This window comes from Dendropsophus ebraccatus, unplaced genomic scaffold, assembly GCF_027789765.1.
Source record: "Dendropsophus ebraccatus isolate aDenEbr1 unplaced genomic scaffold, aDenEbr1.pat pat_scaffold_1147_ctg1, whole genome shotgun sequence".
NCBI lineage: Eukaryota > Metazoa > Chordata > Amphibia > Anura > Hylidae > Dendropsophus > Dendropsophus ebraccatus.
In genome coordinates, this window is record NW_027208564.1 from 26,264 (window position 1) to 38,496 (window position 12,233).

The following is a 12,233-nucleotide window of genomic DNA, read 5'->3' on the forward strand; positions in this document are numbered from 1 at the left end:
AGGTGTCCCCTTGTTCAGTCTTCCATATAGATGGCTCCATGTGCATCTACTTGAGTCCCCCCCCCCCCGTGTAGTCCCCTATAGTAGATGACACTCTGTGCATCCCCCTATAGTATATGGACCTCCTCTCTGTAGTCCACTATAATAGATGCCCCCCTCTATGCTTGTCCTATTATATATGCGCCCCCCCTGTGGTCCCCATTATAGATGGCCCCCCGTGTTGTCCCCCTTATACATGCCTCCCCCCGTGTTGTCCCCCTTACAGATGGCCACCTATGTTGTCCCCTTATGCATGCCCCCCCTATAGAAGGTCCCCCTATGTTGTCCCCTTATAGATGGCTCCCTATGGATGTGACACCCCCGGCAGCTGTGCATCATCCAGGGGCCAGACGGAGAGCTGTGGGCCAGTCCAGTCTCCCTCCTGCCCCGGTGACTCCTTTTCCCTACGGTATAACTTTATAATGTGTTTCAATTACTGGGGAAAATCTTTTTACTGAAGTTGTAAGAAGGTGGTGTGATTAAAGGAGTACTCCAGCAAAAAGCTTTTTCACAGTAATTGAAAAACACTACAAAAAGTTATATAACTTTGTAATATGCTTTAATCCCCTACCTTCCCCCCCCCCCTCAATCCCCCACCTAGAAGTGAAGTAAACTCATTCTTACCTAATGACTGAGGACCCCAGGCTGCTCTGTGGCAGCCATTTTGTGACAATGACATCATAAAGAGGGAGGCGGGTCTAAGCCTTGTTAGGCCAGCCTCCCTTTGTCAGATGACAGATTGCTCAGCTCTGATTGGCTGAGCAAGCTGTAAGCCATCTAACAGTTTTATAGAGTCAGTTAGACATCACGGGAGACAAAGTGCATCATTGAAAAGCCCAAACCAGGAAGTAAACAAATGGAGACACAACTTGAGCTTCAGGGACCTGCAAACAGCAGAAATTCAAATGGAGACAGACAGATGGTAAATGTAAAAACTATGTTTATGATTGTTTTTTTTTAATTTAAATCAGTGCCAGAGTACCCCTTTAACTTTGTTTTGCATCCAACTGTAAAGGTATACAGTAAATAGGTTACTAACAGGCTCCCATTGTCATTAACAAAAGCAAAACATTCATATGGTAAATACTATTAAGCATATTTTACAACTTCTCTCCATTAAAAAAAAACATTAGACCAACACTGTACAGCAGTGGCAACCTGTAACAGGAGCGGAGCTGCACTTACAGGTTGCCACCACTTCACAGTGAAAGGAGACAAACTGCTTTCAGCCCTATTTAGCAGGTAGTGTGGACACCATGTGTGGGCACCCCCCTGATAAGAGACTGATGAGTGATCTTGTGGATAGCTCAGAAAGCTATCTGGTCTGGTAAACCCCTTTAAATGGTGAGATATCACACCTTACAGTAAGATTATAAATACTATATTGTTACTTACCTGGCCTCTTTTTAAACCAAAATATCTTGCAACTGGATCACCAGCCTGTATACGAGGTAGCTGAGATTCTCTGAGTTTACTGAATGAATGATTAAGGAGGTTTCAGAAGAAAAAAAAATAATAATTTTTGTATAATATATTAAGTTACTTGAGACTGGGCACAGGGATAACCAAGTCTGGCATTATACATGCTGGTCCTAAAGTTAACCTGGCAGGAGCTAACTAAAGGCAGTGTGCGATAGTGCTTTTTACCCTGAATTAGGACATATTAGGACAGCTTTAGAGATTTATGCAAATTAGGAAATAAGACCCACAAGGTGTTCTCCTTGCCTTCACCTCCGCAACATATAGACCTTTCTTTACTAATGCCCCTACGGCTGCATGTAAGCACCAACTTAAAGATGGGCTGGCTAAATCTTTCTGAGCTTTTGCAACACAGAGAAAAGCGTATATCTGGGCATTTGGGCGAGAGATTGAAATAGAGAGTTATATTTTCTGATTTAGGGTACAAAGCCCAACTGTAGACTTCCTTTACTTTAGGCTGGGTTCACACTTTGTATATTTCAGTCAGTATTGTGGTCCTCATATTGCAACCAAAACCAGGAGTGGATTGAAAACACAGAAAGGCTCTGTTCACACAATGGTGAAATTGAGTGGATGGCCGCCATATAACCGTAAATAACTGCCATTATTTCAATATAACAGCCGTTGTTTTAAAATACCAGCAAATATTTGCCATTAAATGGCGGCCATCCACTCAATTTCAACATTGTGTGAACAGAGCCTTTCTGTGTTTTCAATCCACTCCTGGTTTTGGTTGCAATATAAGGACCACAATACTGACTGAAATATACATAGAGTGAACCCAGCCTCAGTCTGCAAAATGCTGCCACAGGTCTGCTTTAACCTTTTAGTACAGGAGAGATGCCCTTTTATAGCAGTCATTACTGGTATTCTAGAACACTGCTTCTCAATTCCAGTCTTCATGCCCCACCAACAGGATTGACGACTTCCCATACAAAGAACACCTGTGACAAAACCTGATGCACTGAGTATAATTATATGTCCTGTGAAATACTAAGGAAATCCTTAAAATATAACCTGTTGGTGAGGCCCGGGGACTGGAATTGAGCACTGTTCTAGAACACGGTGGGCCTAAAAGTGATTGCAGAGATCATGGGAGCTCAGCTATCAGCATGACAGCTTAGCCCCCGCTGTATCTATCAGAAACTGAGAATCCTCCTTTCCTGATAGATTGACCCTTTACATGCAGTCAGAGATTTCCTGTATACTTACCAGGGCGTAGGGATCTCCGGTCCATACGTCTCTATGGCAGCCTTGTGAAGGCCCTCAGGGCTGCCATGGATGCCTGTGTACCCAGCCACGCTGCAGCACATCGCTGACAGACTGAATCAAGCTTGTAATACACTGCACTAGGCGAATAGTGCAGTGTATTACAGTAGTGATTTAATGATGTAAAAGTCACCTTATGGGACAAGAAAAAAAAAAGTGTGTGTGTGTGTGTGTGTGTGTGTGTACATAATATAAAATACAAACAATACTTTCCCCTTCCATGAAAAAAAATAAACAAACAATACACATATTAGGTATTGCTGCATCTGTTCTGACCTGAACAATAACATTTTATCATTTAAAAAAACTACTACAGTATTTTGGTAATCCGAATCCCAAAAATTGGTAAAAACTTTAAGTAATACGTATTCCAGAATGGTACCAACAACAAACACAACTTGGTCCACAAAAAAATAAGCCCTCATATAGCTATGCCAATGGAAAAATGGTGGTCATTACCCCATACCCATGCAGATTTAAGGTACTGCTTTGTCCCGCCATTTTGTCCCCATTTGGAGCACTGTCCCGCCCCCAGAGCGTCGATTCAGCCCACTCCACTGATATTAGAAGAGGCGGATCGGTGCTCTTAGGGCGGGGCAGTGCTCCAAATGACCTTTGGGGACAAAGCACTATATTAGAACTGCACATGAACTGCTCAGAGAATAAAGGCAAGAGACATACCTTTATCCTCGGCGCCCTGTGCGCAATAGGGAGCTATCAGCAGGTTAGATTAGTCTAACCTGCTAATATTTCCCCTTTAAGGGTGGGATCACACTACGAAATCTGCGCGGATAAGTTTCCGGCAGATTCTGTTGCTCGTACCCACTCACGGCTGCGTGCCGTTCCTGTGGATTCCGTCGCTCGTACCCGCTCACAGCGGCACGCATATCTGTCCATGCCATAGACACCATTCTATGGCTAGGCGGATTCCGCCAACTGCCGAAAGAACTCACATGTCAATTCTTTAGGCGGAATCCACCCATGCACAGAATGGTGTCTATGGCACAGGCAATGATGTCTATGTGTGCGCCGCCGTTAGCGGGTACGAGTGACGGAATCCGCCTGAACTTTAGTGTGAACCCACCCTTATATATACACATGAAGTGTTTTTAATCAGGTGCTTGGATGCTGCATTTCCTTTTTGTCTTAAAGAGACTCTGTACCCACAATCTGACCCCACCCCCCAAACCACTTGTACCTTCGATTAGCTGCTTTTAATCCAAGATCTGTCCTGCGGTCCGTTTGGCAGATGATGCAGTTATTGTCCTAAAAAATACTTTTTAAACTTGAAGCCTGTGCCAAATGGGAGTATCTGTGCCCTTACTTTGCACCACCCCTCCGTCCCTCCTCCCTACTCTCCTCATCATTAGGAATGCTCCAGGCAGACTGCCTCCTATTCCCCACCTGTGTAAACACGGCACATGGGCTGGATCGATAAGGACCTGTGCAATGTTCAGCATGGAGAAAAAGTTTCAGTGGCATTCCTAATGATGAAGAGGATGGGGAGGAGGGACGGAGGGGTGGTGCAAAGTTAGGGCACAGATACTCCCGTTTGGCACAGGCTTCAAGTTTAAAAGTATTTTTTTTAGGACAATAACGGCATCCCCTGCCGAACGGACCACATGACAGATCTTGGATTAAAAGCAGCTATCTGACGGTACAAGTGGTTTGGGGGGGGGTCTGATTGTGGGTACAGAGACACTTTAAATCAGTGACTCATGCAGTATTGCAAGTGCAGGACCTGTGCATCCATCAAAGAAACAGAGAAGCACAGGTCCTGCCCCATGCGCCCTGCCTGCTTGGTGAGCGTGGTTTAAGGTTCTAAAATGTAACACATTTTTAAGAAGAAAAAAAAAAAAATGGCAACTGGACAACCAAATGTCATTGGATGCAATCCAATCAGGAAAAGGATACTATCTTGCAAGCAGCTCTGTGACTTCATCCTTTGTCATGACCACATGTTCAGGAACCAACTAAAGAAGCAAAAGACAGGATTAATGATGGTGGCACTATGCAAATTTATCAAACATGGTGTAAAGTAAAGCTCAGTTGCCCCTAGCAACCAGATTCCACTTTTTATTCCTCACAGATTTTTTGAAAAATGAAAGGTGGAATCTGATTGGTTGCTAGGGGCGACTGAGCCAGTTTCACTTTACACCATGTTTGATAAATCTCCCCCTATGTGTTCATAATATGGACCCAATGGCTCTCTTGACATCTGATTTGTTAAAGGGAATCTGTCACCTGTAAATCATGTTCCAACTTACTGACACTGTTAGATAGCTGGTCAAGAAGACACATGGTACCTTTCATGTGGTTTTATTCTGGAGTTAAAGAAACTTTCTAGTGCTATTCAAATGCAACAAGCTGTGCCACCTCCTTAGATTGCCTTTACGCAGATTTATCTGACAGATTTTTGAAGCCAAAGCCAAAAATGAATTTGAGAAGGAAAAATCTCAGTCTCTCTTTTATGACCAGTTCTCTGTGTAAAGTCTTTTCCTGGCTTTGGCTTCAATGATCTGTCAGAAAAATCTCTGTGTGTAAATGCACCCTTACTCCTATACCTAAAACTGCTTGGCACGCAGCTTCCAGGTGTGTGTGAGAGACAGATAACACCCATTACAGCTGTGCACACCGCTAAAATATTTCTTATAGTTCTTTTCAGTATGTATCTGGACTTACCTCATGTTCGGTTATGTTTATCAGAAGCTCCTGTTGCAGAAACTGCTCGAGGATGTATTTGGGAGCCATATCCACCAGTGACTAAAGACATAAAAACTCATTAGGACTCAACATAAGGCAAGTGAATAGTAAAACCGGCTGTTGCCCAAAGGAATCAATCTCAGCTCAGTTTTAATTTCTTAACTGCAGAATACAAAAGAATACTGTACTTTGGTTACAATAGGCAACAAAGCCAGCCCTCTTATTAGAAAGCCCTCCTAAAAAGATTTGCCCAGCATTGAAATCATTAAAGGGGTTGTCCGATAATAAAAATCCTCTTTCAAATAAATCTACCGTATTACACCTTTATATTGGTACTCACATAAGAATTGCCCTGCTCACTTTTTTTTGTTTTTGCTGGCCACATGACTCAATTTTCATATTTCCTCCATTTCAGTTTTCCATTTTCATGCCTAGGTAAGGCTGGGTTCACACTACGTTTTTGCAATCCGTTGTTTTCCTCAGTTTTTGCTGCAGACAACGGATGCATGTGCGTGCATCCGGTTGATCAGTTTTTTTTCCACTGAATTCCTTTAAAAAAAAAAATAAATCCGTTTTTTTTTTAAAAGTACACAAAAATTTAGTCAACCTTATTTTTGTGTCCGTTAAAAAAACTGTCCCGTTTTGACCCGTTTTTTATAACTGAATTCAATGGAAAAACGGATGCACACACAAATCAGTTTTTTCCATCCGTTTTTCATCAGTTTTTTTTTGCAAAAAAAACAGATTGCAAAAATGTAGTGTGAACCCAGCTTAGCAAACTGCAGCAGGGAAGTACTTGGCCCAATATTGCTATACTAAACATGGGGAGAGGCACAGTGAAACCCATACTGAGAATGCATCAAGCGGCATTTATGGCATAGTATGACAACTAAATACCCAGGCATGCAATGCCTGCTGGGTGAAGGATATTTGATGAAAGTGGAAAGTCATATGACTGGCAAAAAAACAGCAAAGAAAACACACACAAGAAAAGAGCTATTTTGATCATGTGAGTAAATTTCCAACATACTAGAATTATTTGAAGGGGACTTCCAATTTTCAGACACCCCCTTTAAAGTCAAAGGCCCTAAACCACATGTTAAAAAAAAAAAGTATTTCTTGTGGCCATGACTTTTAGATCCTCTAGAACAGGGGTGTAAAACCCCGGCCCTCCTGCTATCGCAAAACCAGGACTATGGAGTAGGAAAAAAATTTACTGACTCAAAATCCAGCTTTAGTAAAAGAAATCTTGTTTTTGCTTATCAATATATATTATGAGCAACATTCTAATTGGACACTGGCCCTATTACATAAGGGTGGCCGGGAAAAAGTTGTCGGTCACTGTTTGGCAGTTTGTTTCTGAGCTGGAAGAGTCCATTGTGTGGGGGGAGATCTGTGCTGTTCGCTTCCTGGATGCTGGATGATTGTATAGCAGCAGTGTAATATGAAGATATCCTGTGTAATATAGAGGAGGAGGAAAAGTAGTGTAGCAGTAACCTCTGTCCTCAATGTGGTGTTTTTCTTCAGTGTTCTATGGCTGCAGGTGTGTGTGTGTGTGTGTGTGTGTGTGTGTATGTGTGTGTGTGTATGTTATGGCTGCAGCAGGGTGTGTGTGTTCTATGTCTGCAGTTATGGCATGCCCCCACACCCACAGTGACCCCTCTATATCACTATGGCAGGCATCTTACAGGTATCTGGCATTGTTAGCAGTGTTTGTGTGTATGGTGAATATTAGTTAGAAACATAGAAGATTGTCAGCAGAAACCACCTGCTCCATCTAGTCTAGTTGTGAGTATTTCAGGACATGGAGGCTGGAGACTGGCTGCATCCACTGCCCAAGGATCTTGTAGGACATTAGGGAGAAGCTGCTGAGCCCTGGTATCTGACTGACCATTTATGAAGGAGCAGAGTAAATTCAGAAGTCGGAGCTGCGGCTTACCGACGCCACAGCCCTGTGCAAAACTACAATTCCCATCATGCTCGGACAGCCAAAGCTTTAGTTGTCTAGGCATGATGGGAATTGTAGTTTTGTAACAGCCGGAGTGCCTGAGTTTGACACCTGTGCTCTAGAAGTTCTCTGTAGCGCAGTCATAGTAAAAGTACCTGCTTAGCAGACGGCGTCATTCCTTGCTGCACCACAATGATGGCTCTCGTGATGTTTTCTTCCTGCATCCTCTGACAATACATTTTGATGGTCTTTATTCCAACCTTTGGTTCCTCTGAAAATTTAAAGAAGTTTAGTCACAAAAAGGCAATATCTCTCACTACCAACTTATCACACACACTCCATGGCATTTACCGGGGAAAAACACAAACATCTGATCAGTGGGGTCATCATTGTGAGCGACCAGCACAGTAAGATCAGTTCTCCGTGGTCTGCCCTCACTTGGCTTGTCACCAAACTGAGCCTTGAATTCATCCAATGTCTGGTCCAATTCATCTTGTGTCACAAGGTAACCTCGGTCATGGCACAACTAAGGATGAAAGAAAGTAGGATTAAAAGTTACTAATTTCTCAAAAACATCTCAGGGAAATGCTGCATTTATACAGAGAGATTTATCTGACAGATTTCTGAAGCCAAAGCCAGGAATGGATTAAAAAAAAAAAAAGAAAGGGAAATCTTAAAGGGAACCATTCACCCCGTGGCCCCGGCAGAAACTGACATACAGTGACATAAAGGTCAATATACTTACCACATCGCTCCCAGTCCCGTCCCGGATCCCGTTGTTGACACGGAGAAATCGCTGATTCTTCTTCTCCCGCCCATTATGGTAATGAGCTGAGATGAGTCCAACGTCCATAGGAAACGACGGACGAGTCCAACTTATTCATGAGGTCCTCTTCTCATCGCCGCCCATCCACGCCTCCTGGAACTTGATTGACGTCTTCAGTCTTCAGACGAATTCCTGCGCAGGCGCCGCTGCGATGGTCTCGTCACCTCTTCTGCGCCTGCGCGGTAAACAGGATACGTGTTCGAGCCAATCGGCGCACGCGCAGTAAACAGTGAAGCTGCGGAGCGGCTTCAATTGTGAACTGCGCATGCGCCGAAAACAACTGTCACGGCGCCTGCACGGGATCCGGCGAGAAGAAAGAAGACGAGAAGGAAGAGGACCTGGCGTCAATCAAGTGTCGGAGGCGGGGAGAAGGCTGGATTTCTGACCCGGCGGCGCTCATTACCATAATGGGCGCGAGAAGAAGAATCTTCAATTTCTCCGTGTCAACAACGGGATTCGGGAGCGATGTGGTAAGTATATTGACCTTTATGTCACTGTATGTCAGTTTCTGCCGGGGGCCACGGGGTGAATGGTTCCCTTTAAGTCTTCCCTTTATGACCTGTTCTCTGTTTATAGTCTGTTCCTGGCTTTGGCTTTAAAAATCTGTGTAAAAGCACCATAAGCGGTCTTGTGAGTAAATGATAGGTAGCACTATTTCTGACCAATATATAACTTGTATATGACATTTTTGTATAAGTCTTTTAAAGCATAACTGTCATTTCAGGGTCATTTTTCTGAAAACATTAAATATCAACAGTTCAAGCGATTTTAAGAAACTCTGTAATAGGTTTTATGTACTAAAAGAGTTTCCTTCTATACTGAAAAAGCAATCTCCCAGCCTCCCCCCTCACATCAGATGAAGCAGGATTTCTGTGTCCTTTATGTGGCTATGGAGAGGGAGGGGCTGTTAGGAGTGACTGAGCACGGAGCAGTCCTGCACAGCACAACACCCTGCAATCTTCTCTCAGTAAGTTCATAGATAAGCACTGACCCCAGAATCCTGCGTTTTAGGTGCCCAGAGAGTCTACAAACAGCTGAACTTGATGTCACCTGCTCCCTCATCTCCCTCAGCCCCTCCCCCTTCATAGGCTTACAATGGAGAAAGCAGAGCCCGTCTTCACTGGCTTCTCTGTAATGAAGACGTGTTTGCCTGATAAGGCACAGATAAGTCGGGGGGGGGGGGGGGGGGGGGGGCTGGGAGATTGCTTCTTGAGTACAGAAGGAGTGTTTTTTGGCTGATGAAACCTATTACAGAGTTTCTTAAAATCGCTTATACTACTGATTTCTGCAATAAAAAAAAAACATGACAGTTACGCTTTAAGTTTGGACTAACTTCAATGGGGTCTTCCATACACAGTATACAGAAAGAAGGGGGATCCTTCTATTCTACATCTTAATAGTATACCCTATAAAACAGCTGCAGCACAGAGGACATAAGAGAGCAGTGTAAAGCTATACATCAGCCAACTTTTGTAATGTATGTTATGTCTGTGAATCGCCCCCTTCCCGTGTCCCACCACCCCCGCCCGTGTACCCGGCCCGTAATCAGGCGCTCAGCCGTGATTGGCTGAGCATAACTGTGCTCAGCCAATCACGGCTGAGAACAGTTGTGACACGGCGGAGGGGGGACGGCGGCATCGATTCGGCCGTCCGTCCGAAGATGACGTTTGGCACAAGATGGCGGACGGCCTCGACACGGATCAGGTAACGTATAATGCACCACACACTTCTGGGTACACGGGCGGGGGTGGTAGGACACGGGGCAGGGGGCCATTCACAGACATAACATACATTACAAAGTTGTAAAACTTTGTAATGTGTGTTATTCTGTGCATAATTTTTTTAGCGCCGCACTACCCCTTTAAAATGTACCAGTGGCCATGTCGTCCCTGGAATGTAAAGCAAGGAGCAGAGGACCCAAGACATACAGCCATGGAGGCACCAGATGAGGCAAGTTTTCTATTTGCTTTATTTCTGGATTTTTGCTGCAATCCCCAGGTAGCTAACCTGCAGCTATATATACACAAAAACTGGCTTTAGTTGCAGATTGTGACATGTCCATTTATCTAAGAGTCACTGTTTCGTTTTTTTTCTGCAGAAATCAATAGTCCAGGCCATTTTAGGAAACGTTGTAGTTGGGTTTATTAGGCAAATATGCCATTATCTGCATTCAAAAAGACTTTCCCCAGCCCCCCCCCCTCCTCTTCTCATTAACTGCTCATTATCAGGAAATCTCAACTCTTACATCAGTTGAGCCCTGTATAATCTATGGAGAGGGGAGGGAGGAGGGAGATTAGTTGGCAGCAGAGAACAAAGGATTACACAGTGGGAGCTGTATGAAGCTGGTATTCAGAGGCAAGAGAGGTCAGTGCTGACAGAGGAGATAGCCCTGTGATGTAGCTGTAAATTAACTCTTTATTGTCCTGTTTTGGTGCCTCATCTCCCTCAACCCCTCCCCTCTCCATAGACAATCATGAAGACAGGGGGGGAGAGCTTCAGACTGCTTTTTTATTATAAAAATTCATTTTTCAGCTAATAAACCCAATTACAAAGTTTCTTAAAATCCCTTGTACTATTGATTTCTGCAAAAAAAAAAAAAAAAAAACTTAAACCACAGTAACAGATTAATGTGAAAAACCTGTTACAATTTTTGCAGCGTATAGAGGTTTGTTTGCATCTCATACATAATCAGAGGTGGATAATCCAGGGGAAAAATATGTAACATTTTTGCTACATGTAAATGTAACCTAGATGTCCTGCCACTTTTTTAAAGAACCTAGTGGTAGTAGGTTATAAGCCCAATCGGATCTTCAGGCAGTATTAAAGGGGTTATCCAGTGCTACAAAAACATGGCCACTTTCTTTCAGAGACAACATGACTCGTCTCTAGTTCAGATGCGGTTTGCAATTAAGCTCCATTTACTTTAATGGAACTGAGCAGCAAAACCCCGCCCAAGCTGGAGACAAGAGTGGGGCTGTCTCTGGAAGAAAGTGGCCATGTAGCTCTGGATAACCCCTTTAAAGTGACTGTACCCCCAGTCCCAGGCTGAAGCACAGGAGACGGGCCGACCCACCCTTAGTGGGAGGAAACCCCAGCCCCTCTATGATAGGATTCCATTGATTCTAATGGAGTCCCATCATGGAGGGGCTGGAGTTTCTTCCCACTAAGGGTGGGTCAGCCCGTCTCCTGTGCTTCAGCCTGGGCCTGGTGGTACAGTCACTTTAAAATAGTTTAATTTTTTTTTTTTTTTAAATATGGTAATTCAATGGAAAATGGATCCTGCAGGATGGCATACACCAGTTTCCATTTTTACCATTTTTCTTCCCGCCCTCTTTTAGACATATACCTTAAAATTGCATGATAAGAAGAAAAGTTGATCAAAAGATTTTTTTGTTGACAATCTTTTGCGGAAAAATATTCCCATCATGTCCCCCTCCTGCTTCGTGTCGCTTATGAGCAGCCCAGAGATCCCCCCGCCATCTCCTGATGCCTGTCCACTCACTGTACGGTGCTGCCGTCCATCAGCCCCGGTACGATCTCCCAGCTGTAAGTCTATCGCCGGGGCAGCACCTCCGGGACATCTACCACTCCCCGCACTCACCTGCATGATGGTCTTGCGAATCTTCCACAACCGGTAAGTCTCCTCCTCGTCATCCATCTCTGTAACAGGATGCAGGCGCTCAGCTCGGGCACAGTGTTTCCTCCACTCACCACGAGGGCTTTCCTGCTGGAGGTGTCCCGCTCACTGCCTGCTGGCCGCTAAGGCCCCATTCCATAAGAATAGCTGTCCCGGCGATTGCCTGTTTTCACTGCGCTAAGAATCTGTCTAGTTAGCATAAGTGAGAAGGCCACTTTCGCCCCCTAGTGGTCAGGTCCTGAATAGATCCAGTATTTAGCCATATCACAGTATTTCCCATAACTCCGAAGCACCTGGTCCTCACCAGTCATAAGACTCTACAGACTACAGCT

General features: G+C 44.3%; 1 protein-coding gene across 2 annotated transcripts in view; it reads right to left on the reverse strand.

The window, feature by feature from the left end:
• Positions 1–11,946, reverse strand: part of LOC138774955 (DNA-directed RNA polymerases I, II, and III subunit RPABC1) — an 18,062-nt gene extending 6,116 nt beyond the window's left edge. For both annotated transcript variants that reach the window (XM_069955727.1, XM_069955726.1), the window contains exons 1-6: positions 11,866–11,946; positions 7,790–7,964; positions 7,594–7,709; positions 5,470–5,550; positions 4,702–4,760; positions 1,435–1,513 (exon numbers count right to left, since the gene is read on the reverse strand). In XM_069955727.1, coding sequence (XP_069811828.1) covers positions 1,435–1,513; positions 4,702–4,760; positions 5,470–5,550; positions 7,594–7,709; positions 7,790–7,964; positions 11,866–11,922 — 567 coding nt within the window. In that variant the 5' untranslated portion in view covers positions 11,923–11,946. The remainder of the gene's footprint in view (positions 1–1,434; positions 1,514–4,701; positions 4,761–5,469; positions 5,551–7,593; positions 7,710–7,789; positions 7,965–11,865) is intronic.
• Between the last annotated feature and the right edge of the window lie 287 nt (positions 11,947–12,233).